Source organism: Lepidochelys kempii, chromosome 2 (assembly GCF_965140265.1).
Source record: "Lepidochelys kempii isolate rLepKem1 chromosome 2, rLepKem1.hap2, whole genome shotgun sequence".
In the NCBI taxonomy this organism is placed as follows: Eukaryota; Metazoa; Chordata; order Testudines; family Cheloniidae; genus Lepidochelys; species Lepidochelys kempii.
The window spans coordinates 197,292,365-197,319,186 of record NC_133257.1 but is presented as its reverse complement, the minus strand read 5'-3'; the positions used below and the strand labels follow the sequence as shown (position 1 = coordinate 197,319,186).

At 43.2% G+C, this 26,822-nt stretch overlaps 1 protein-coding gene and 1 pseudogene across 12 annotated transcripts; one reads left to right on the top strand and one right to left on the bottom strand.

Annotated features, from left to right (window-relative positions):
* Nucleotides 1–26,814, bottom strand: LOC140907440 (uncharacterized). Of its 12 annotated transcripts, none has more exons than XM_073333408.1 (8): nucleotides 26,634–26,814; nucleotides 19,579–19,728; nucleotides 11,570–11,692; nucleotides 9,413–9,548; nucleotides 7,991–8,085; nucleotides 1,753–5,390; nucleotides 1,254–1,656; nucleotides 1–641 (listed from the first exon to the last, which is right to left on the bottom strand). In XM_073333408.1, exons 6-8 carry the CDS (start codon nucleotides 1,828–1,830, stop codon nucleotides 166–168), a joined length of 957 nt encoding a protein of 318 aa, XP_073189509.1. In that variant the 5' UTR covers nucleotides 1,831–5,390; nucleotides 7,991–8,085; nucleotides 9,413–9,548; nucleotides 11,570–11,692; nucleotides 19,579–19,728; nucleotides 26,634–26,814; the 3' UTR covers nucleotides 1–165. The 12 variants fall into 12 exon arrangements, with proteins under 12 accessions (XP_073189509.1, XP_073189500.1, XP_073189502.1 ...); XM_073333399.1 differs by having other exon boundaries at nucleotides 1,254–2,266; nucleotides 3,669–5,390; XM_073333401.1 differs by having other exon boundaries at nucleotides 1,254–3,890; nucleotides 4,929–5,390.
* LOC140906163 (small ribosomal subunit protein eS19 pseudogene) lies at nucleotides 3,184–3,951 on the top strand (annotated as a pseudogene).
* Nucleotides 26,815–26,822: the final 8 nt, after the last annotated feature.

The window sequence follows — 26,822 nt, the reverse complement described above, 5'->3', positions numbered from 1 at the left end:
CTTGCAGAGGCAATAAAGTCATTGTTGCTTCACATTCATGCATTCTTTATTCATTCATCACACAAATAGGGGGATGACTACCAAGGTAGCCCAGGAGGGATGGTGGAGGAGGGAAGGAAAATGCCACACAGCACTTTAAGCACAGCACTTTAAAAGTTTACAACTTTAAAATTTATTGAATGACAGCCTTCTTTTTTTTGGGCAATCCTCTGTGGTGGAGTGGCTGGTTGGCCGGAGGCCCCCCCACTGCGTTCTTGGGCATCTGGGTGTGGAGGCTATGGAACTTGGGGAGGAGGGCGGTTGGTTACAGAGGGGCTGCAGTGGCAGTCTGTGCTCCAGCTGCCTTTGCTGCAGCTCAACCATACACTGGAGCATACTGGTTTGGTCCTCCAGCAGCCTCAGCATTGAATCCTGCCTCCTCTCATCACGCTGCCGCCACATTTGAGCTTCAGCCCTCTCTTCAGCCCGCCACCTCTCCTCCCGGTCATTTTGTGCTTTCCTGCACTCTGACATTATTTGCCTCCACGCATTCGTCTGTGCTCTGTCAGTGTGGGAGGACAGCATGAGCTCGGAGAACATTTCATCGCGAGTGCGTTTTTTTTTCTTTCTAAGCTTCACTAGCCTCTGGGAAGGAGAAGATCCTGTGATCATTGAAACACATGCAGTTGGTGGAGAAAAAAAAAAGGGACAGCGGTATTTAAAAAGACACATTTTATAAAACAGTGGCTACACTCTTTCAGGGTAAACCTTGCTGTTAACATTACATACATAGCACATGTGCTTTCGTTACAAGGTCGCATTTTGCCTCCCCCCACCGCGTGGCTACCCCCTCAACCCTCGCCCCTCCCCGTGGCTAACAGCGGGGAACATTTCTGTTTAGCCATAGGCAAACAGCCCAGCAGGAATGGGCTCCTCTGAGTGTCCCCTGAAGAAAAGCACTCTATTCAACCAGGTGACCATGAATTATATCTCACTCTCCTGAGGATAACACAGAGAGATAAAAAACGGATGTTGTTTGAATGCCAGCAAACATACACTGCAATGCTTTGTTCTACAATGATTCCCGAGTACGTGTTACTGGCCTGGAGTGGTAAAGTGTCCTACCATGAAGGATGCAATAAGGCTGCCCTCCCCAGAAACCTTTTGCAAAGGCTTTGGGAGTACATCCAGGAGAACCGCGAATGCCAGGGCAAAGTAATCCTTTCACATGCTTGCTTTTAAACCATGTATAGTATTTTAAAAGGTACACTCACCAGAGGTCCCTTCTCCGCCTACTGGGTCCAGGAGGCAGCCTTGGGTGGATTCAGGGGGTACTGGCTCCAGGTCCAGGGTGAGAAACAGTTCCTGGCTGTTGGGAAAACCGGTTTCTCCGCTTGCTTGCTGTGAGCTATCTACAACCTCATCATCATCTTCTTCATCCCCAAAACCTGCTTCCGTATTGCCTCCATCTCCATTGAAGGAGTCAAACAACACGGCTGGGGTAGTGGTGGCTGAACCCCCTAAAATGGCATGCAGCTCGTCATAGAAGCGGCATGTTTGGGGCTCTGACCTGGACCGGCCGTTCGCCTCTCTGGTTTTCTGGTAGGCTTGCCTCAGCTCCTTCAGTTTCACGCGGCACTGCTTCGGGTCCCTGTTATGGCCTCTGTCCTTCATGACCTGGGAGATTTTCACAAAGGTTTTGGCATTTCGAAAACTGGAACGGAGTTCTGATAGCATGGATTCCTCTCCCCAAACAGCGATCAGATCCCGTACCTCCCGTTCGGTCCATGCTGGAGCTCTTTTGCGATTCTGGGACTCCATCATGGTCACCTCTGCTGATGAGCTCTGCATGGTCACCTGCAGCTTGCCACGCTGGCCAAACAGGAAATGAGATTCAAAAGTTCGCGGTTCTTTTCCTGTCTACCTGGCCAGTGCATCTGAGTTGAGAGTGCTGTCCAGAGCGGTCACAATGGAGCACTCTGGGATAGCTCCCGGAGGCCAATACCGTCGAATTGTGTCCACAGTACCCCAAATTCGAGCCGGCAAGGCTGATTTAAGCGCTAATCCACTTGTCAGGGGTGGAGTACGGAAATCGATTTTAAGAGCCCTTTAAGTCGAAATAAAGGGTTTCATCGTGTGGACGGGTGCAGGTTTACATCAATTTAATGCTGCTAAATTCGACCTAAAGTCCTAGTGTAGACCAGGGCTTGGAGTCATCATGGATAATTCTTTGAAAACTTCTGCTCAATGTGCAGCAGTGGTCAAAAGGCTAACAGTGCATTAGAAACTAATAGGAAAGGGATAGAATATAAGAGAAATTATCATAATCCCGCTATATAAATCCATGGTGCACTTACACTTAAATACTGTATCCAGTTCTCGTTGCCCCATCTCAAAAAGGATATAGTGCTGTGGTCCCCAAACTTTTTACCTTGTCCCCCCCGCCGCCCTCTGTCCAGAGTTGGGCTGTGGTTCCTGGAAGGGGAACGTGGATGGGGTAAGGCTGGGGGCCGAGTCTGGGGCAGGGTGGGGGGAGCAAAGCGAAGATTAGGGCCTGGAGCCAGGAGCAGAGCTTGGTGGTGCTCCCTCCCCACCCTCTGTGGGGGCTGGCCTGGGCCCCAGCTGTGGCTCCTGAATGTTCTTCTGTGCTCCCTGGGGATGGGGTGAGCCCCACAGTTTGGGTACCTCTGATATAGTGGAATTGGAAAATGTTGAAAGAAAGGGAATGAAAATGATTAGACGTATAAAAAAAACTTCCATACAAGGAGAGACTAAAAACATCAGGGCTGGTCATCTTAGAAAAGAGATGACTAAGGGGGAATATGATAGAGGACTATAAAATCATGAATAGTTTGGAAAAACTCAATAGAGAAGTGTTATTTACCCTTTCACACAATACATGAGTGATCACTCAGCAGGTTTAATATAAACAAGAAAAAGCACTTTTTCACATGATGCACAACTAACCTGTGGAACTCATTGTCATGGGATGTTACGATGCCCAACAGCATTACTGGGTTCAAAAAAGAACTAGAAAAGTTCATGGAGGATAGGTTCATCAATGGCTATTAGCCAAGATGATCTAGGATGCAATCCCTTGGTTCAGGGTGACCCTAAACCTCTATTAGAAGCCATGAGTGGAAGACAGAGGTGGATCACTCCATAATTGCCCCGTTCTGTATGCTCCCACTGAAGCTCTGATAGATGCCACTGTCAGAGACAGGATACCAGGCAAGATGGACCATAGTTTGACCCAGTATGGCAGCTGTTATGTTCTTCTGACCAAACAAATTTGCACTGCCACTGAACCTCAAGACCCAGCTGGAGTTTCTGTAACACCAAAAATTTGCTGAAATATGCTTTCAGGACTGGGAGGCAATTCTCAACTCGCATAGAGAGTTTCCATATAAAGGGAGATGCGAACCACAAAAATCACCCACCCATTCCCAGCATCATGAGGAAGTCCTGCCTCTGTGCCTGCCTGAGCGCGGAGCCAGCAGTGAGATACCTGGTGTCATGGTGAAAGACGTTAACCAATAAGAGCCCTGGCTGCCTTCCTCAAGAAGTCAGGAAAGCTGAAGGTGCCTGAGTTGGTGGATACGGTCAAGCTGGGCAAACACAAGGAGTTGGCCCCGTACTATGAGAACTGGTTCTATACCAGAGCAGCTTCCACAACCCAGCATCTGTACCTCAGCGACAGTGCTGGCATCGGCTCCATGACCAAGATCTACGGGAGCCGCCAGCACAATGGCGTCATGCCCAGCCACTTCAGTTGCGGCTCCAAGAGTGTGGCCAGGAGGGTGCTGCAGGCCACGAAGGGGTTGAAAATGGTGGAGAAGGATCAGGATGGAGGCTGCAAACTCACCCCCCAGGGACTGAGAGATCTGACAGAATCGCTAGCCAGGTGGCAGCTGCAAACAAGAAACATTAAAATGAGCATCAGATAATAAAACCCGGTTCCTGTTTAAAAAAACAAAACAGTGCAATGACAGGGAAAGAGAGAGACATTACGACCTTATTTCATTCCCTGAAGTTTTAGATCAGCATCACAAAACCCTCAACTCTCCACTGTAAAGGGAAGTGGCACTGTGTTTATCCATCCACCAGATTGTATCTTTCTCCCACCCCTTCTGCTACCCAGCTTGTGCAGCATGGCTCAGTGCTGGGACAGGCTGGACACCATGGACAGAGACAGTAACAATTTTGTAATCTTCCAAGGGAGAAAGGACTGCTGTGACTAGTTTTTCCTCAGACAACCAAAGTGCTCTCTTCTCCTTCCCAGACCTAAGCTCCTCCATTCAGTGTGGCTCCTGTTTTAAAGGGATGATAAGATCAGAGGTGTGTGGTAGAAGCACTGAAACTGTTTAATCTTCCAAGGGACAAAAGACAGCTGTTACTAACATTAAACAAACAACTAAGGTTTTTTTTTGTTTTTTTTTTTAAAACAACTGTGCCATCCCCAGCCAGGACCTTTTTAAACCAGGACCCTCCCATCCCCTGGTCCGTGTGGTCCTGGAACCATTGTTGCCTGTCTGATGGCTAAGAAATGCACAAACAAAGGGACACAATGGTTTTTCATCAATAATCTGTTTTTAAGCTACAGCTTCTGCCAAATGATTAATAGTGCTTCATCAGAAAGCAATAAAATCAGTGATTTGTAGCTGTGTCATGCTCAGGGACCATTTTGGGGAGGAGCAAAGTAGGGGCTGGAGGGGAAGGAACACTGGAGGAGTTTGGTAAGGGGATGGTGCATGACAATGATGTGGATTCAGCACTGCAGTTCAAACTCAGGGAGACATAGCAATACATGGCATATTATCCATGGAAGAAAAATCAGTGCACAGTATTTTAAATGCCCTCGGGATCTTAAAATCAGGAATGTAGTACCAAAGCAAGAGTGGAGGATTGGGGTCCTCTTATACTTATCAGCCTGGGGTTTTGGTTCTTACTGCAGCTTAGTGTCCTCCTCAGGATCATTGCAGAGCTTCATCAACCAGTTCCCAAAGGCAGAGATGCAAAACCACATGTTTTGCATCTTCTGCAGTCCTTGCTGCCTCCTTGCCCTGGCCCTCATTGGCATCCTGACAGACAATGAGCCAGCGCTGTTGAGAAGGGGGTCATGACTCATGAGCCATTTCACTGAATGTCTTGACATGACCTGTTCCAGCTCATTGTTGAAGATGCATGTATGATGAGCCCTCCCACAGCAACTGTTAGATTTTCTGCTCTCCGGTACAGTAGCCTCAAGTGCTGGAGTCGGTTCAATCCCCATGAAACTTCCCAGAAGAGGTATATGTTCCTGCTGCTCTGGGAGAAGTCGTGGAGGACAATGTACTACAACCACACATCCATCTGCGCCAGGTCGTGGTCAGCAGGCCAGGTGGTTCCTCTTGGAGCACAATTATGTTCACCTGTACTGATCAAAAGAGTGGAGTTTTTTCCCTTTGTTCCCTTCCACTTTCTGCAGCAGCTGCTTTCCATCTCCAGGGCAATTATATCTTGGATGATGTCTGCTGGGGAACCCCCAAGCTCAACATACAAAACAATGCTTAACACCTCTTGGTTTTCAGCATCCTGACACTCCTCATAAATCAGCATTGCTGCAGACTGAACTGCTTTATTGAGCACTAGTGGCTTATCAAAACAAATGTGAAGGTTTCACCTTAATAGCACCATATTTATCTAATGCTTATTGATAGGCAGGTCAACAGCCAGTGATAGTTCTTTTAATGACTGTATCCTTTTGTTCTCTTTGCAGGACCCACAAGGACTTGAATGACAGGAAGTTCATTTTTCCCCTCACTGAACATCTGACCAGAGTAGCCCATATATTTATCCCCCTTTTAATAGCCATGCTGCCAGCAACCAAAGCCATTGTGGTGGTAACTGTCATTATATATCCAAATAGCCGCTCTGTTACACATTCCCTAAGCTGCCAATGACCCTGCCACTGAGAATCTGCCCCTTTTATCAAAGCTCCCACTTTCTTCCTCCCAGGCTCTCTGCTGCCATAGTACCACACCTCCCAGCTTGGCGAGCAGCATTCTCTGCAGCTGCTTTCTAGGGCTGGTTCACAGAGTAGCCAGAGGTATCTTTAATGTACCATTTGTGGCCCCCTCTCCAGGGACTGAGACCATCACCTCTGCGATGGAACCAGATTTCACTGGCTGGAAACCTGCAGTGGCCTAATCTGATTTGTGCTCAGGACTTCCAGACGGCTGTGCAACCAGAACTACGGCTACATAAGTCTAATTTAATGTAAATAATGTTTAATGTCAAAAGTATTTTCCTCTGAGTGGATATGCATGCTTGATAAAAAAACACAACAGGTTATTTTAAATTCAGCTAAGTATTGTTTATTCTAGTTTTAAGTGACATGTGAGGAACAAGAAGTTGGGATTTTTGGTTTTAGGACATCTTTAGTAAGTCTACTCTTGTTGAAAACATTTTGGGAATAAATTTTGGGCCTGAATTAGAGCAGTGTTGTCGCAGCTAGTTGCACTTTTATTAAAGTAGCATGCAACAAACCTCTCCCTCTTCATTTAAATTGGTCCAAGTTATGGACTAATTCCCTTACTCCCACTGAGTAGCACTATACTCCATAAATAGTCTAATTGAATTTAGTGGGCCACTTTGTGAAGCCAGGTGCTGTTCAGTGTGCCTCAGGGTGTAACAATTAGCCCTAAATGGGGAATTTTTTAATTTTAATTTTTAATTTTTTTAATTTTTTAATTTTAATGGATATTTCTCTTTTATGTAAATGAAGAAAAATCCTCAAAAAGTTACATGGAAATATTTCCCATTTTTTGTCAAAATATCTTATATTTTCTAATCAGCTCAAGGAACAAAAGAATAGCAGTATGTGGGCTTTAATTTGCAGTAGAACTAAGGACAAATTTTGCCATCACTGTCATGAGTGTCCAGATTCTGTGATATTCATAGAATCATAGGGTTAAAAGGGACCACAACAGTCATCCAGTCTAATCCCCTACCAAGATGCAGGATTTGTTGTGTCTAAACCATCTGAGACAGATGGCTATTCGGCCTCCTTTTGAAAACCTCCAGTGAAGAAGCTTTCATAACCTCCTAAAGCAGTCTGTTCCATTATCCTACTGTTCTTACAGTTAGGAAGTTTTTCCTGAGATTTAATCTAAATGGGCTATGCTGCAGTTTGAACCCATTGCCTCTTGTCATGCCCTCTGTGACAAAAGAGAACAACTTTTCTCCATCTTTTTTATGGCAGCCTTTCAAATTTCAAAAGACTGCTATCATTTCCTTCTTAATCTCCTCTTTTCCAAATTAAAGGTACCCGGTTCTTTCAGCCTTTGCTCACATGGCTTGCATTCCATCCCTTTGATCATCTTTGTCACTTGCCTCTGGATCCTTTCCAGTTTCTCTACATCCTTTCTATACATTGGTGACCAAAACTGGACACAGTATTCCAGCTGCAGCCTTACTAGCACCGAGTAGAGTGGTACTATCACCACCCGTGACTTGCATGCTACGCTTCTTGTTAATGCAACCTAAAATTGCATTTGCTTTTTTTGCAACAGTATCACATTGCTGACTCATCTTGGAGTTGTTATCCACCAGAACTCCCAGATCCTTCTTAGCAGTGCTGCTGCCAAGACAGTTTTCCCTCATTCTGTATTTGTGCATTTGGTTTTTCTTTCCTAAGTATAGCACTTTACATTTGTCTTTGTTGAATTTCATTTGGTTGTCTATAGCCCAGTTCTCCAATTTATCTAGATCCCTCTGAATTTTAGCTCTATCCTCCAAAGTATTGGCAACCGCCCTAGCTTTGTGTCATCTGCAAACTCTATACCGACATCCAGGTCATTAATGAAGATGTTAAACACCGGACCCAGAACAGATCCCTGTGGAACTCCACTTGAGACCTCCCTCCAACCCAATATAATTCCATTAATAGTTACTCTTTCTTTGCAGTTGTTTAACCAATTATGTATCCACTTAATGGTAGTTCTGTTGAGCCTGCATTTCCCCCACTTACTTATCAGAATATCATAGGGCACTGTGTCAAAAGCCTTGCTGAAGTCCAGATATATTATGTCCACCGCATGCCCCTTATCCACCAAATCAGTTACCCTGTGAAAGAAGGAAATCAAGCTGGTCTGGCATGATTTGTTCTTGGTAAATCCATGCTGGCTGCTAGTGAATACCCCTTCATTCTCCAGGTATTTGCAAATTGAATATTTTATACATTGCTTTAGTAGCTTCCCAGGTATTGAAGTCAGGTTGACTGGTCTGTAGTTCCACGGTGTCATAAATCTAGAGAGAAGGGTAGCATAAAATCCCTCCTTGACAGCTGTACTGAATTGCCTTACTTGTTAGGGGTAAAGTAGTTCAAATAACCTAGTTGGCACCTGACCAGAAGGACTAATGAGAAAAGAAGATACTTTCAAATCTGGGGGCAGGGGGGAGGTTTTGTTTGTGCTCTCTTTGTTGTTCCCTCTCCAGATGGAGGGAGAGACCAAGCAGGTACAACATCTCCCGAAAATATACCTGGAATAATAGATCTAAAACCACAGAAATTGTAAGTAGGGCAAGGAAATCCATTAGGTTATCTTTAGTTTTGGCTTGTGAATTTTTCTATGCTATATAGTTTTATTCCTGTTTTCGTACTGTAAAGCTGAGCCCAGGGGGGAATCCTCTGTGTTTTAAATCTTTTTATTACCCTGTAAAGTTACCTTCCATCCTGATTTTGCAGGTGTGATTCTTACTTTTTCTTTATAAATAAAGTTCTTCTTTTAAGAACCTGATTAATTTCAGTGTCCTGAAGACAAAGGGTCTGGTCTGTGCTTACATTGCTAAGGCAATTGGTTGGTATATTATTCTCAAGCCTCTCCAGGAAAGGGGGTGAAGGGACTTAGGGGAGATATTTGGGGGTGATAGGGATTCCAAGTGACCCTGAATTTTTTGTGTAAATCACTTGGTGGTGGCAACAATACTGTCCAAGGGCAAGGAAAGGAATTTGTGCCTTGGGGAAGTTTTAACCTAAACTGGTACAATGTAAGCTTAGGGGGTCTTTCATGCAACTGTACCCCACAGTTCAGAGTTGGGGGGGGAACCTTGACCCACGGCTTCTCCTTTTTAAGATGGGCACTATTTAGTCCTGCTCCAGTCCTCCAGGACCTCTCCTGTCATCCATTGAGTTTGTAAATATTATTGCCAGTGGCTCTGAGATTTTTTCAGATAATTCTTCCAGTACCCTCGGACAAAGAGCATCCAAGCTTGCTGATCTGAAATCATTCAAATAGGTCAGAAGATCTCTGCCCTTTACTGTCTATGGTAACTTTGTATTAACGTGTATAATTATTACATGTTAATGACTTTTTAACATATTAGGATTTTGTGTGCATGTGTCCTGTATTAAGCAAGTTGTGAGTAAATGGGTGTGGTAGGTTTCACTTACCTCTTGAATACACCCTTGCTATCCAGTTGTAGTATCATTCTCTTTGGCTACCAACACCTCCTGCAGGCTGTCAGCTGGCCTCTGTGGGTATTTTGTGACTCAGCCTTCTGCTAGGTCACACAATCCAAAACCCTTTCTGGAGTATAACAAAACCAAACCAGAAATTGTTCCTTGCCCTTCAGGGTCAATTATAAACAAAATAATCTCTTACCCTTTCTGGGTTAAATTTTCTCTCTGGGATAGAAACAGCAGGGGTTCCCCTTCTTAGTATCTACCACTAAAGGTTGCCAGTGATAGGTGCTGGCTCAGCCTAGTTCCTCTGGCTCCAGCATAAGGAGTTCACTCCTCTGGCTCCAGCTAAGAACTGACTCATTGGCAGCATGCAGCTCCTTTTATTTCAGTATGCTGGGGCTTGATTGGCTGTTGCTGGTCCCCAGCCCTTCTGGCTGCTGGACAACCATATCTTGCAAGTTTTCAAAATGGCTGCTCTTTTCTTCTCAGATAACTGTTTCCCCAGCTGGGGTGCAGCAGAACAGTGGGGTCTCAAGCAAGGGGCCATGAAGACCTGATATACCCCATTATAATGGGTGAGTGAGAATGCAGGTGAATGTGAAGAGTTGGACACATAATGCATGGGTTGTTGGGGGGCACTTTAGTCCCGCAAAAATGTAGAGATTGCATTAAGAAAGAAAAAATACACTGACCTTGGAATAGAAACTCATTTATCTCATCTTATGGAATGTGGACAAATTTAATCATTGCTAAAGGGATATTGAACAGCTATTATTTTTAACTCTATTCCTCCCCACCCCCAAAAAAGTTGTCTATGCCCCTACACTGGACCAGATTTTCAAAAGCAAGTGAGAAAAAGTACACATGCAGAAACTCCAATGCATTGATACAACCTTATTTGCATGCATACATCCTTATATACCCATGCAGATCAGGGGTTGTGCATGTGCACTTTTGGAAATCTGTTCCTTTGTTTAAAATCTTATGACATCTACAAGCCTATAAAGCAGGAGTGGCCAAACTGTGGCTCGTGAGCCACATGTGGCTCTTTTACAGTTAAAATGTGGCTCCTGGAGTCCCCCATACACTCCCCCAGCCCCCCCGATTCTCCACCTACAAAACTGGGCAGGGCGCACTTGGGGCTTCTGCCATGCGGTGGATGGGACTAGGGGCTTCAGTAATGCAAGGGGGGGTGGTAGAGTCTAAGGACTTTATCCCTGGGGGTGGGCATCGGGGCAGAAGCCTCACACCCTGGTAGGTTGTGCAGGTCTTGTGGCTCTCTAACTTCTGTGGCTCTCTAACTTCTTATTGTATGCGGCTCGGAGGGTCAGTAAATTTGGCCACTCCTGCTATAAAGGATGGAAGAGGAGGCCAACAAATAGGGCAAATTCAAAGATGTAAACTGTGGTGTAAGTTGTACATTGGTAAATCACTGTGGGTGTAAATTAGTGTAATCAGCATGACAAGGGTGGAAAGGTGGGATGATAGCAGGAAAAATAATTGCCAAGAGACTGTAATAAATCATAAGATAAAACACTGAGCCTAAACACCACTGACTTACTGATGTGTAGGTTTACACTTCCTTTGAATTTGACACAATGTAAAAAGCAAGGACAAAAAGGGTCAGACTATGAGGCTTGTAATAGAGGGTAAAGCAGTGACAAATATAAGACTGCAGAAGTTTTGGTGAAAGAAAATATATAGTGGCAAGGTACTCCACAAAATTGTCATATAATATGTGTGGAATGAAAAATTAGAAACCTGGGCACAAAAAAAGGGCTGTGTAAGAGGGGGAAATGGTACTTGGGTACCCAAAAGAACCCCCAAACCATCTTCTAAATACATTTTTGAAGTGTGATTCTGCAAAGGCAGTTTGATTTCTCCAAAAGGTCTGAGTTTTTTCCATTATTTAGCCATGGTTTTTACGACTTGGGACACCAATGTTCCAAAACTACTTTCCAATCCCTAACCCTCTAGTTTATTGCCATGTACACAGAGAAAGTATTCTCAGAACAGGGCCCCTACTCCTAAAGTTTCAAACCAGTGATGAGTTAGCTGACTCCCCTTAAAGTGAAAGGGAGTTATTTGGTTGCAAAGCCAAACGTCACTTTTAAAAAAAGAGAGGGGTTAAAATCTAGACGTTACCCATAATCCGATGTTACATATCAGACACTGATGAAATTCAGGCATCAGCTTCCCCATTCTGCAGCTTAGGTCTCATCAAGGGAATTGATTCATCACACTGCAATCAGTCCTTTTGGTACTTATCTGAATACAAATTAAGATACTGAAAGAGATTTACATGTTTGTGTTGTAGAAGACAGTGCTCAGGAAAAACTGATTTATCATGTGCAGTGGATTTAGTACAATACAGACTTCCCTTAAAGTTGAATTGAGAAGTAGTTTATAAAAATTGAGCTCATGCTCTTCTTTACTTCTTTATACTGCATACAAAGGATGAAGACTAAAAAGGGGATTGATTGTTTGGTTTGTTGTAATTTTTTTATGTTTCCCTCCCCTGCTTGTTTTTTACCTTCGCATTATCAGGAATATCAAGTTTGGGGGTCTTCCCTACTTTTACTGAAGAACCTGTGATAGGTCTTGGAGATGTTATTATCAGCTCTAACGTCTTCACTGAAGGGGTGAAAGTGTTGACCTTTCCTTTCTCTGTAATATTAATTAGTTATTGTAATTAGTTAAAAAAAAACAAGAAACAAAAATTTTTAAATAGTCCAATGCTTTTAGTTAGACCAAAGCCTCAGTTATACATCAAGAGCAAAAAAGGGCAAATGCTCAATTGTTTTTTTCCGGTACACGTCACTTTTAAATGACAGAACTTTGGGTCCTGTGCTCCTTTCCATTCTGTGATGTGGAGGGGAAAAGAGGAGGGCTAATTACGCCTTCAAATATACACAAACGTATATATGATATAACAATAGCTCGGCAGTGGGTGTATTGTGACTGCTCCTTATTATACCAAATATGATCATTTTAGTGTTACCTTGCCCTCCCTCCCATTTGTTTAACTCTATTGTGTCTTGTTACATGATTAAACTGTAAGATTTTTGGAAAAGAGATGTTATTTTGTGCATAGCAAAAGGGGCCTTGATCCCTCGCTGCAGTCACTACCACAATACAAATAAATAAATACATTAACATATAACATAGTGATTAAATTGAGGAAAGGTGAAGTGCATTAGTGTCTATGTCAAATCTTCAGCCTTCACAATGCTGCTAGTTGGCTAAAAAGGAGAACATTTTGAGCATACCATCACTTTTCTACTCCTATTTAAGCACTGTTTATTTACTGAGAGACACCAAGTCACAGTATCTTTACTTATCCCCTAATTTCAGTTTGTCACAGATTAAGTTTTTGCCACCATGACTCAAGATGCAAAACTGTTTGGGCAGTTCCAAAACCTCATAATATTCTTTCAATAATTCCTACAAGGATTTCCAAACAGTATTGATTTTAGTTAGCTTCATTCAACTACGCTTCCTGATACACGGTTCAGTTCTGGGTAGAATTAAAAGTGAAATTTACCGTTTACACATTTAAAGGAAAACACTTGATGAATTAAAGAATGTAATTGTGATTTAAGCGTTACAGTAGCTAGGATCTTAGTACCTTATTTAAAGCCCACTGAAATCAATGGGAATTTTTCCATTGAGTTCTTTTGGACTTTGGATTAAGCTCTTAATAATGCAATATGCACTTAATGGGCTAAGGTAAGAAGGCAAAACAGCTTAATTTGTCTGAGCTTTCTTTAATAAATAAATAAAGTAATAAATAATAATAATAATAAAAGAAATCTAAAGGCTTATAACCTAGAGGTCCTAGGGCCCGAAAGAAGTTTTGAATTTTTAGATACAGTTAAATGTAATCTGAACAGTATCTTGGTATCTGTTTTTCCAAACAGTACCATAGTTTACAACACTAGTAACAACAACAACAACAACACATAAAGACAGTAATAATAATAATAATAATAATAATAATAATAATTTGGCTTACATAGCACCTATATTAATTTTCAGAACATCCTTATGAAGGAAGTAATTAGAAATGGGCCCAATACTCTGAGGAAATACACATTCAAATCTGAGTTTAACAGCTGAAGCCCATCTGTATTGTGGATCACTTTACCTACTACTCAAATGCAACAGCTGCTAGAGTGGAACACAGCAGCTGTTTTAACAGCACACAGCAACATTAAACAAAATGTTGGGATGAGAAAAAAATACAAATCATATTCAGCTGAAGATACAGAGGGAATTTAGTCCCCAGATCAGCAAGATACTTAAACACTTGGCTAGCTTTAGGCTCATGTGGAATCTCATTGACTTCAATAACATTACTCATGTGCTTAAGCTAGAGTGCTTCAGTCCCTTTCTAAAAATGGGGCCTTAGGTATACAGAATATAAAACATCATAGTCAGTGAAACCGCAATAGGTTCATTTCAAAAGCAATGGTTGAAATGTTCTGCCCAACACAGAAGTACACAGAGGCAGAAATTATTTTGCCTAGCTGTGACTGAAATGATGTGGTTTTATGATTATCAATACTGTCTCTTGATGAGGTTCATGTTCTAGTAAGCAAACATGCAGAAATTATTGCTGGTCAGCAGAGAGTCATTGGTAGAAAGATGCTGAATTTAAGTCAGACTGAATTTTCCAGACTGGTGAATGTGGAGAAAATAGGTTATTGTTATTGTTGCATCACTTTTATACACCCAAAGAAAATAGAGGCGGGAGGGAAGGCTTTATAAAAACAACATGTTTTGATCAGACACGGTAGGAAAAGAGTCTTCCCCTGTTCACATCCTGTTTGTTACTTTTCTATCGAGGTGTCAGGTTTAAATTTGGAACACATAAGATGCAGTGAGTATCTCTAATCAAATGAATAAATAAATAAATGAACAAGGAAAACCAAACCATAGATTGTCCTTTTGACAAGAATGAAGGAAACGGCAATATTTTTTTCAAATATTAAATCTACTGAGATGTGCATAGGGTGAATTATATGATGCCACAACCACTAACCTACTGTAAGATCAGATGTGGAGAACAGTGGAGATTTGCTAGATAAAAGGCTCCCTGAAGTTCTACACACTAGGAAAAGATATGGTGTAAATTTGTATTCATTCATCCATCCAAAAATTCACTTGATGTAACAGAAGTCACAAGGTAATGGAAGGAAAGAGACTTTTGAGGAATATATCAGAGAAATATCCAATTAGTGAAATCACCAAGTCACTGGACTTACTTGTGATAGCTTCCTCAAAATTCTCTTGCAATCAACCAGTGAGTTGCTTCTGTTTTATCATGTTTATTTTCTTTTACTGATAGCTGATACTTTCACCCCCATTTATCTCTTCCAGGGACAGTAAACCACTCTTTAGAACCATATCCAATGGCCAAGATCACACTAAATTAGGCTTTTTCTCTCTTAAACATAGAAAGGTGGTGTTGCCTCGTTGCTATTGCAGCAGCCTATAAATCAGAACACCTAGATTTGATTTCTGCCTCTGTGTGACTGAGATGCTGTGTGACCTAGGACAAGTCACTCACTATAAACTCTTTGTTCCTTAGTTTACCCATCTGTAAAATGAGGAAAACACTGTTTACTTCCTTTGTAAAGCACTTTGAGATCTACAGATGAAAAGATTAATAATAATAATTATTATTAATATTATTAAAATCAAGGGACAGCAACTATTTCAGACAATGGGGGCGCTACGTTAATTATAGATCTAAATAAACAGAAAATAATCCTCAGAAAACTGTTTAGCAATAAAACAGGATTTAAAGCACTAAAAAGGGATTTACTGGTTTTAAAAATAGTCTGTGTTTGTTTTGTTGCTGATGAACTCTGTGGTTTTTTTTTTTTTTTCCATTCAAGGAGGAGTCATTATATCCTGTGTTAGTCATTCAAGACGGTACCCTGCACCAACCTCTATGATTACAGAGATTCCTGACCCAGAGAAATTAGAGCAGTTCCACTGCAGAATGGGTGGGGTAAGAGACCATGATGTGTACCTCAGACCTATGCTCCATTGGGGAGTGGCTTGGCAAGGCAAATAGTATGGATGGTGCCACTGGATTCTCATTTAGGTGGCTCCATCAGCCATTCTCCCACACTGAGGGGTGTGGATCAGCCAGACAGATAAGAATAAATATTTGTAGGAAAGAGCCTACAAATATTTATCAGAAACTGGCCCCTTTCAAGGTTGTGTTATCACCTGGGAAAGAACAAAATAAGGGAATGGCTAGGTGTTCTACTACATGAGAGCATGTTGTAAGATGGGAGAAGATTGGGGACTGCATACGGGGCTGGAAGTAAGGAAATTCTAAAAGTTTGGAGCTCCAAAAATGGTTCAGATACATTTCCAAAATGAACCTCCAAACAAAGTGAGGTTCACCCATCATTTCTCTAATTACATGTAAAACAAGGAATAGTCCTAACCAGGATGTGAAGAACAATTTATTTTGTAAGCGGAGGAAATCAAATTATTGTTGGTGGTTAGGTTTGTTTCCTTTGAGGGGGGGAGGGAGTATGGTTAGTAGTGGCCTGACCTCCTCTCATTTGCATTAATGAACTACCACAATTTAAAAATTTTAATTTTACCCCTTTTACCTGGATGCCCTATGCTGACTTCTAGTACTGAGGTAAATACGTGTAACCCCCTTGGGGTTCAGAGAACATGGCCCTTTAAATCTTTTTTATTTGGCGGGGGGGGGGGGGGAGAGTGCTGATTGTTCCAGAAGGAGGAAGTGCTGTTGGGGGGAAGGGGAGCAGACATGCCAAACCTGCGGAAAAAATGCAGAAATTGGGTTTGTTTTAGACTTAACTGGCTTGTGAGTTGCTTGTTGGCTAGTTTTTGGCTTGTAGCTTGTTTAACTTGTAGGAGCTTGTTGCTTCTTTTTTTCTGATCGGCTCCCGCAAGCAGGGACAAGGCGGGGCAAGCAGTGGAAGGGGGGGAGAGAGTCAGGGGTGCACAGCAGGCCCACCACAGTCCCAGACTGCACACCGGGGAGATCTAGTCACATAGAGGGTTGGGGTTCTTAGGGATTGGCTTGTTTTGGCCTTGTTTTGAAATGGGATGAGCTTGATTTTTGGTTTATTGTGAAAGTCGGGGTGCTTATTTACCACGTGAAAGTTGGCAACGGTGAGGGGGACAAGAGAAAGAGGGGAGAGCAAGAGGGTGTCTGTTGGGAGCTCCAGACAGAAGGGCTGTAGCAAGCAGGTCCTCACATAGTGAAGCAGCCAAGAACGTGCCTGAAGCCTGGGAGGGACAGAGCGGCCGATCGTGGACACCCCACGACAGGAGTCAGAAGGAGCACTGTGCCAGGGAGGAATCACCCGAGAAGGACAGACCTAGTATCGCTGCTGCCCAGAGCTGCATGGGACTGTGAGTACTAGGCCTTGTGACTTTGCATTGGGAATAAGGAGGGAGGCTGTTAGCTAATTAAGTGGGGATATTGTTACTCTGTGTTGCTTTGCAGAGAGCGGCAGAAGAGGCCACCAAAGGGGTTTGTTGGGGAAAGTTTACTGGCACCAAAGACGATCAGGAGCACCCAAATCTCATCTCTGGACTGGAACTTTGCCCAGGATTCTTGATCTCTGTGTGCAGACACATTGCTCAATGCCTGCCCTTTCAGACGGTGGTACCACTGGGCCTGTGGAGCCTTGTTTTGAATGCAACCTTGTTTTACTGCTCCCCCTATATTTACCCCTGTTGTTTTCCCTCTCATCCCTCTGTGAATAAATATTTCCCTTTCCTATATTCATTGTACTCTTCCGGAGTGCGTGTGTACACTCTGGGGGGGTTGGAACAGGTGCCCCTGAAATGGAAGAGATTTTTCCCTGCTGCATTCCTTCGCGTGCCTTCTCTTGGCCAGAGCTGCCTGCAGAGCAGATTCCATCTTGGCCACAAGGGCGCTAAAGTTACATATGAAAATACTGAAATGAAGAGGGAAATGTCAAGGAATCAAAAGCCAGTGACAGACTGTTCCCTAGGTGTAGGCTGGGGGGAGTGAGGGGGTCAGGAGGGAGATGGGGATTAAGCCCCCATGAGTTCCATATTGTCTCTGTGACATTGTCTGTGCTGGTGGACCACAGACTATGGTTTAAGAACTATTACACTAGATGTTTCACTTAAATTGGTTACGCTCCAATACACAATATTCAGGTAAGCTTCTAAAAACATATTCAAAATGGACCCCCTACATAACTCTGTGGGGCCACTCCACTCCATGCTTGTTTGTCCCCCACTCAAGATGTTCTAATTCACAATATCCTAACTTATTCTCTCCTTTACCCCATATGAGGTACCTGGTAGCTCTGCATTCCTTACTTCTTCTTAAGCCTCTGACTCCCTTGTAAACCTCAATGTCCCAGGTGATGCAAACCTTCTATTTCCCCTGGGTATTTTTTTTTTACTGATCTCCCGCCTCCCATTTATCATATCTGCTGGTGGTTGACACAAATGATTGTTATTTGGGGCTACCTCCCGCAAATGAGCAGGAGGCTGCTTCCCCATGTGCTGCCCACAAGGTTGGCTATTACAGGGGCTGCGTTTAGAACTCGGGGCAGCAGGCATTCACAGAGGTCAGTGGCTTCAGGGAACCACAAGGCATTTTTACTCACTTCTAAGCACATACAGCAGCTTCTTGCAGTGAGGATGGATATCTGGCAGCTCCCTGCAGGTCATCTACTCTCCCATCTGGTGACCTGTTTCTCCTAACTACAGGTTAATCAGATGACAGAGACACAGCTCTTCAAGCCTGACTTCTTCTTCCACCACGAACAACAATTTCTCCTGTAAAGACCCTGAACCTGTGGCCCTCCAAGAACCAGAGGCAGTTGGATTAGGATTTATGCTCATATGGGTGGGTAAATGTTTAGTGACATGGACAGCTAAGAGACTAGCTACTAACTCTTTTTTCTTCTTTTGAAAAGGGCATCTCCAGTCTGTGAAATCTCAGAGGGAAAGTGCAATAGCCCCATGAGCAATTTTAAAGCGGCTTCACAGCGGTTTTTCCTCCCTTAAAAGAGAGAAGCCATTATTATTCTTTGATTCCACTAAACGTCAATTCTCATTTTGCTCACCCACACGTCACCTATGAGTGGATATACTTCACACAAGTAGGCTTAGTCAAGAATCACAGCCTTTAACTGGAAATCAAATATTTTATGAAACAAGATCAAAGGTGTCAAACATAGTTTACATTTTGAAGAGATGCCATTTGAAAATATTCCTTTGAACTCATTTGACCAGAGTTATTTGGGGTTTTTTAAAAATCACACCTGTGTACAGACATATACTCTCTCTTCCTTTATCTGGTAAGAACAAGGTGTGGAGACTTGTGCAATAGATAATTAATCTCTATTGCTATCTATAGTTTCATAGTTAACACTGTCTTGGTAGAAGTGTGAAAACACATTCACACCTTAGAAAATGGGTGATTAACTAATCAAATGACAATATGAATCTCAGACAGAAACACAGAAATGACTGCAAGCTAGAGCTATTTATGACTATATTTTTCTTTGTAACGTTTAGGAAAAAACCCTAAAACCTGCACTTTTCAGTCATCTCAAGCAGTTTCTCAAACTTTTTGAACAGCACTGTTCCTCAAACATATGGGGAAAATTAGCAGGTTTTTCCCACTGTAATCCACACAGTGCTGAAAATCAGGGCAGCAGCCAGCTGTCTGTCTATACTAGTGATCCTAACATTGTTCCACCAGAGGAGCTAAACTGGTGTTATCAAACATTTTCTATCATAGATTGAGTTCCATGAGACAGATGACCTCAGCACCATCAGACCACCAGCAGGAGGATGCTATTAAGCAGCAGTCATTGCCCCATAGAGACTCTGTTAAAACAGTTGTGGCTATTAAGTATCATTGATCTTAAATTGGTTCCCTGGGAGATTTCCCAGTTAAGCGGCTTTCCTGGAAAAGTATGTCCCAGTTAAGTGGAGCATACTGTAAAACCTTTATATACGAGTTCTATGCAACTAGAACCCTACAGCTTTTAACACGGCTCCACATGGGTGCAGAGCTCGTTGGCAGATTCACGCTCAAATAATTATTTACTACATTTAAAATATATACTTCAAATATGATTTTCAAAACAATTTCTTACCTACTAATGTTCCAGTAGCTCCATACAAATGAATAGTGATGATCTCTCTTAGCAAAAGTTGCCAATTTTACTGATAATTTCCAGCAGGAAGTTTGGTCTGATGAGATAGTTTGAAAACACAGGAAATGCAGGTCACCATTTGGACGCATGCTAAAAGCAAGAAAATTACAAAAAGCAAGAAAATTACAAAACTGTTTAAAGATAAGTTCTGCAAGTATTAAGAAACAATTTTTGGTTAACAGTTGTTAAGCTACGTAATCAGACTGTCAAGATAGCAGTTTGCTATTTGATAATTATTTCTTTTTATACATAATTATTTCTTTTACATACACTTACATTTCTGAAAGTGACAGTGTGTGAATTTTTGATTTTGTGAAAACAAGGGATCATAATGCTTTGCAACTTTACATCTGACTGCAACCAAGCACCTGGTATAATTGAAACCCTATGATCACACTATTATAAACATTATGCTGATGGTGGGGAGAAGTTACAGTTGCTATGGAAAGCAAAAAAATCTCTCCCATTAATGTAGATTTTTTTGTATTTATAGTATTTAAGGAGACATTGTCAACTTGATTTTTTTAAACTAAGTTTTTTAAAATTCCATTTTCTAATAGATCATCCTTTAAATATGATGCATTGAGATTTTTAATCCTTACAATAAAAACTGTAAATGTTTTTCAGTCCCACTGTTATGTTTTGTAAAGCTCATGAACAGAGAGAGAAATTGATTCACTTTATAGGAGAAATAGTAAAAAGTAATACACATGGGGTGCTATCAAACAAAGTACAAAACCTGTAGAAAAATATTTTTTCCTGTTAAATTCTTTATGGTAATTTTAGGTGTTACTTGTAACTCTAGTATGTACAACAGCATAAGTTTTCAAAATGATGAGTGAATTTGGGTGCTCAACCAAAGGCTTCCAAAAGGGGCTTGAGTATACACATTCTGAAAATCAATCTCTGCTAAGGTGTCTCAAGTTGGGCACATAAGAACGATGGAATCCAAAATAACCAGACACTGAAAATGTTAGGCCAACATTTTCAGACCAAAATCTGATTTTTCAAATTAACAATGTCCCTTTAACCTATCATAGTGGAAATTCCAGTAGAATCCCTTAGACCCTTCAACTGGACTCTTTTGATTTCTTTTAGTCCAGAGATTCTCAAACTTCATTGTACCACGACCCACTTCTGACAACAAAAATTACTACACGACCCCAGGAAGGGGGACTGAAGCCTAAGCCCGCCAGAGCCCCACTGCCCCGGGCAAGTGGGGAGGGACGTGGACAAAGTCCAAGCCAGGGCTGAAGCCAAAGCCTGAGCCCCCCACTCCCCAGAGCGGAAGTCTTTGGGTTTTGGCCCCGAGGGGTGTGGCTCGGGCTTTGGACCCAGGCGGCAGGGCTTGGGCTTTGGCCCTGGGCCCCAGCAAGTCTAAACATGAGCCCTGGTGACCTCATTAAAACGGGGTCCCGACCCACTTTGGGGTCCTGTCCTACAGTTTGAGAACCATAGTTTTAGTCTCTGCTGGTCTCTCCAAGGTCTCTTAGTCTTCCCACTGAAATGAGCAATCAGTGGACCAATAGATGCATTACTTATCCAAAATGTAAGTGCCAGCTGGAGACAATAGGAACCACTTGGAAATTTTCAGCTAGCGTTACCAATAGTGTACAGGTGACAATTATCACAATTAACAAGAGAGTTCCAATGTGAGCCACCTTGCTATATGATTCAAAAAGACCTATTGGGTATTGGTAGGGAATTTAGATGTGATAATTCTGAAATGGAGTATTACAATATTATCTGATAACTTTCATATACCTGAGGTGATTATTTAAATTCAGAATGCAATTATTAAAACATAGCCCATTGTCATTTCCAAAAATATTTAGTTGAATGTATCAGCAAGTAGTCTTTAAGCTTTGCTTATATTGTGGTTTATTAGAGAAAGACCTTCACTAAAGCAATCATGTTTCCATCAATCACACACATTTCTTGTAATTAATTTGTCCACCAGGAAATATTGTGAATGCTGAAAAAATAATCACAGTTCAGTTAACTTTCATGTTTTACTGAAGTGTCTCAATGGATTCAATTAAAAGCTTCCCCCAATCCTGATTATGTGAATCATCATCAGTGCTCATATGGGTTTCTCTGCAAGTCAGATTTTATCAAACCTGGGTAGTGCTGAAACTTTTTACCATCTTCTTTATCTGGTTCATCAGAAGTTGGCAACCATTATTTGACCTACTTAGCTCAGAGGATAATACACTTGTCATGCTCTAGTTTTTGTATTGCTATTTGAGCCAAAACTGGTAAGTGACATGTTGCTAAAGTCTTGGCTAAACTATAACTTAATCAGTACATAGCCTGTTAGTGACATGTCATTATCCCTAAGCATGGTTTGTGACCACACACAGTATAGTTAATACTCAATTAATTATAGCACCTAATAGTGTTTCATCCTTGCTAGTGACACTGGCTGGCATGTGGTTGATTCTGGCTGTCAGTTAAGCACACTCACTTTTTGCAGGTAGATGTGACCATTGAATCATGCCTGTGTACATAATGCGTTTCCTCTCTGTTTAGGCAGCTAAAATGCTTGCCTAGGCCCTCATCCTCTTGTGTCATGATTATAGCAACCTCCTCCTCTCTGACCTTGAGAAATGCCATATTGTCCTACCTATATGCAATTCTCATATTTCTGGCTTATTGTTTCAACCATTGCACTCCACTGGCTGCCCCATCTACATCTAAAACAAACTACTTGTCTTCATTTTTAAGGCCCTTTCTGGCCAATCCCCAACCTATTGTCTCATATACACTATCGAGATGTCAACCCCATGACTCTGCTCCACAAGTGATGTCAATCTCAACTGCTCATTTGTCCAATTTTCTGTTGAGCACCTTTTTGCACTTTCTCCCACATTGTCTCTTATGCATGGAAGGAGCACATGATAAATATCTGCAAAGCTGCTTACTCTTGAGGGCATTCTGCACTAAAAAAATTAAAATTCTGTGCCAAAAAATTTAAAATTCTGCAAATTTTATCTGTCAAATAAATGTGGAGGCTCCAGCATGGTATTGGGGAGCACAGGCCACCAGGTGGGAGATGACTGCAGCTCTTCCCCTCTCCGCCCCCAGGACATGGACTCAGCGGTAAGGCTGCACCCAACTCTGACACAGTGCAAGGACCCAGCCTGCCCTAGAAACACCCCAGAGCCCTGCCTCTCTGTGTGGGCAGGTAGGCTCAGCAAGGCACGATCCAACTGTGGAGGGGCTCAATGTGGGGGGATCCAGGTGTGGGCTGAGAGGGTTCATTGTGGGGCAATCAGGGCGCAGGCAGCTCAGTGGGGGAATCCAAGTGTGGGGGGATCTGGATGCACTCGGGCTTGTTGGGGGTTCTGGGTGCAACGATAATGGGGCTCTGCAGGGGGATCCAGGTGAAGGTGGGTGGGACTTAGTGGTGGTGGGCGGTCTGGGTGTGGGGGGATTGAGCTTGGCAGGGGGGTCTGGGTGTGTGTGGCTCAATGGGGGGGGGTTTCAGGTTCTGGAGGAGTGCTGCTCAATGGCATGGGGATCCAGGTGTAGCTGACTGGGGCTTGGTGGGGTGGGGATCCGGGTGGCTCATCAGTGTGGTACAGGTGCAGAGGGAGTGAGGCTCATGGGGTGGGGGTGGGGGTGGGTTTCTGAGTGCAAGATGGTGACGGTACCATTCTTGGCAGGAAATTCATATTTTACAGACACATGAAACAAAATCTATTCTACTCAATTTAAGGGACTAAGCTCAAATTTGTGGATGTAGAAAGTGTCGGGGCACATAATAGTTTTAAAAGAAATGCTCTAGACCATCAAGGACATGAGCGATCAGCTGGAATATTCTGTCTACCTCACACTCTGCTAATTACTGTGAATGCATAAGCATGAAGAATTTGATCCTCAATGTGGCCATAAAAGTTGAAACAATCTACTTCCAAATAAAGGACTTGGTTTCTCATAAGAGGAGAATGAAGTGGGTCTGGAAAAAAAAAAGAGCTGTTCCAAGCCTCAGATCTTTTTTTCCTTAATTAACATTAATGTTCAGAATAGATAACCCTAACCATGTGTTCTATTTTTTCCATATGATTCCCCCATCCTTTGCTCCCAGATCCCTTCCAGAAGTGCACAGGGCCTTTAATTAAGGTGTTTAAAGAAACAGAAATGGTTAGATTCTCTGAACTGTGACAAGGATAGAGAGGATCCTCCGCAGCAAAGATAAAACAAAACAAAAACCCTGAAAACACAGGTTATCACAAAAATGATCCTTCATCCGCATCTATTTTGGAAAATTTTTGTTGGGAGGACTCTTGGATTTCCTGCTTGCTTGAAAATGTAAAGCATTCAGAAATATAATTATTCAGTTTGGAATCTCTACATGGAGCGATATATAAGCATGCAAAATAATGGAAGAGGTGCTAAGTGAAAATCCACTTTTGCAGCACTGCCCAACTATAATGTTTTTTTCCCTGCCAATTGGTCAATTTGCTGTGGGGGGAAGAGAGGCCTGTTTTTTAAAAGTGGCCAGGATTTTATAAGTTGCAACAGTTTCTGAAGTTTCAACTCTTGCCCTGTATCCCTAATATCTAATTTTTCTGAATTTTGTGGGTGTTATATGGATGCCATGCATAGAGAAGTTGAATAAAAACATAAAATACTCTTGCTGGAAGGTTGCAAAATAAGTTTTGTAGAATTCAGACTAACGTACAAGAACCCAGAACAGAGACATACAAAGAAGGTTTTTCCCTAAGGCCGAGGGGCGCAGCTCACCATGCCATATTTTAGGCTGGCATTTTCTAGACTGCTGAGGCTCTGACCACATGCTTCTCTACAGAACTAAGTAGCCTGTAAGCAGGACTAGGGAACTCCCTACTTTTAAAATAACTTGCAATTCCAGCACACTCTAGGGTCCAGGACCATGCTTGCCCTTAACTGCTTTGTTTTAAAACAGCTTATTGTTCCACATTTCATTCTCTAAAGGTTGGCAATCCTAACTCATGCTTACACAAAGAAAGAGCAGTTTTTGTCACTAGTGAGGTCCCTTTCAGTCCTACAATTCTATTATTCTGATTCTTAGCATCACTTTTGTTTTGTGAGCTACCCACTGTGTCAACATCATTTATCTCTCAAAAAACTATGGACTATCCCAAACACACTTTTAAAAGGCACACTGGTCCAAACTCAGCCCACACAAGTACATAGAGAGTTTGAACAACTGCTTATGCTTTTTAATAATCTATTTTTGAGCTCTTGTAAGGGATATTAATGAATTTTTCCAGCAAGCATTTTAGTACTATTTTTATATGTCTTCTCATATACATGGAAGAAATTCCCTTCAAATACGCACATGGTCCACCTTCAAATCTCTCCTTAAAACTCACCTGTGCTATAATGCATACAAAACACTTGACAATGGTTATGACCATTGCTTGAGACATACAGTAACTCCTCACTTAACGCTGTAGTTATGTTCCTGAAAGATGCGACTTTAAGTGAAACGATATTAAATGAATCCAATTTCCCCATAAGAATGAATGTAAATGGGGGGGTTAGGTTCCAGGGAAATTTTTTTTTGCCATACAGTACATTACAGCACTATAGTTGGGAGGTGCCCCCACCTTACCCCACACAGGCACAGCCCACTGGCACTGGAGACAATCAGGCAGGCAAGGCGGCTGAAGGTGCTGTAGGCTAGGAGAAGCAAGTTGTGCAACAGCAACTTCCCCTACTCTGCAAGCACCAGGGGGAGGAGGGGGCGCTCAACCCTCCTACTCCACTCCTTCCCCCAAGCCTCCACCCTTAACCTGCCTCTTCTCACCTTAACTCTGCATCCTCCCCCCTCCCTCCCCTGCCTCCTGCCTGCAGCAATCAGCTTGCTTGCGTGGGAGGCAGGAGAAGCCTGCATGCCAAATCCTTGCTTCTCCCCCCTCCCTCCTGAATGCCACAAGCCAGCTGATTGCCACAGCCAGGAGGCGGGTGAAGGCACTGATCTGCAGGGTCTGCCAGCAGGCGGAAGGCGCTGTGCAGGGGGCGTAGGGGAGCTGATAGGGCGGCTGCCAGCTGTGGACAAAGCAGGCAGCCAAAGGACGTTATAGTGAAGCACTGCGCAACTTTAAATGGAGCATGTTCTGTAATGGAGCAGGGACATAAGATCGAAACAACATTAAGCGAGAAGAAGTTAAGTGGGGAGTTACTGTATATTGATTCTGTTTCTTTGTTATCATCTGTGCATCCAAGGCTCAGCGTATCCTTACATTGTAAACTCACTGATCCTTTCTCTTTTCATTGTGAGACCAATGCGTAGTACAATGGGACCCCAGCCCAAACAGTACAGGCACTAAATGGTAACAGGGAGGGTGCTCTCAGGCCTTTGTGCTCAGAGGCATGCATTTGAGGGTATCATTTAAACACAGAAAGCTGTAGCTCACAAAAGCTTTATGCTCAAATAAATTGGTTAGTCTCTAAGGTGCCACATTTATTTGAGCATAAAGCTTTCGTGAGCTACAGCTCACTTCCGATGAAGTGGGCTGTAGCTCACAAAAACTTTATGCTCAAATAAATTGGTTAGTCTCTAAGGTGCCACAAGTACTCCTTTTCTTTTTGCGAATACAGACTAACACGCTGTTACTCTGAAACACTTCACTAACTCCCTCTAGCTGGCATCTCCCTATCGCCACCCTCACGGTAGCCGTGTTATTGTGCCCGCGGTACAGATGGGGTGCTGAGTCACAGAGAGGCTAAATAAGTGACTTGCCCAGGGTCAGACAGTGAATTGGTGTCATCAGTGGGATCAGCTCCTTAACGCCCGGACGTTACTCAGAGACACCCCGCCCCCAGGCAACAGCGAGGCCACAAGTCCCTTGTACTTTACTGATTCGGACTGGGCAGGCTTCCGAAGGGGCTGAGTCCCCCCTAAGCCGGGCACAGCAACCGCCTGGCTGTGGGCGCCGCCCGCCTCCTCCCAGCACCCTCCTTCCTGCGTCTCGGTTGCCTGCCGGCGCTTGCCCTCTTCTCACCGGCCAGGTGCCGGCACACGCACACTCTGCCCCCCCGCCAGGGCGCGCACTTCTCCCCGCGGCCTTTCTCTGGCGCGCTGCTCGGCGCTGTCCGCGCCGCCGCCGGGGGCCGGGTGTCTTCCACCCTCCGACTCGCTCCACGGGCCCGCGCGCTTCTGCCCCGCCTCGGCGGCCTACCGACGCCTTGTC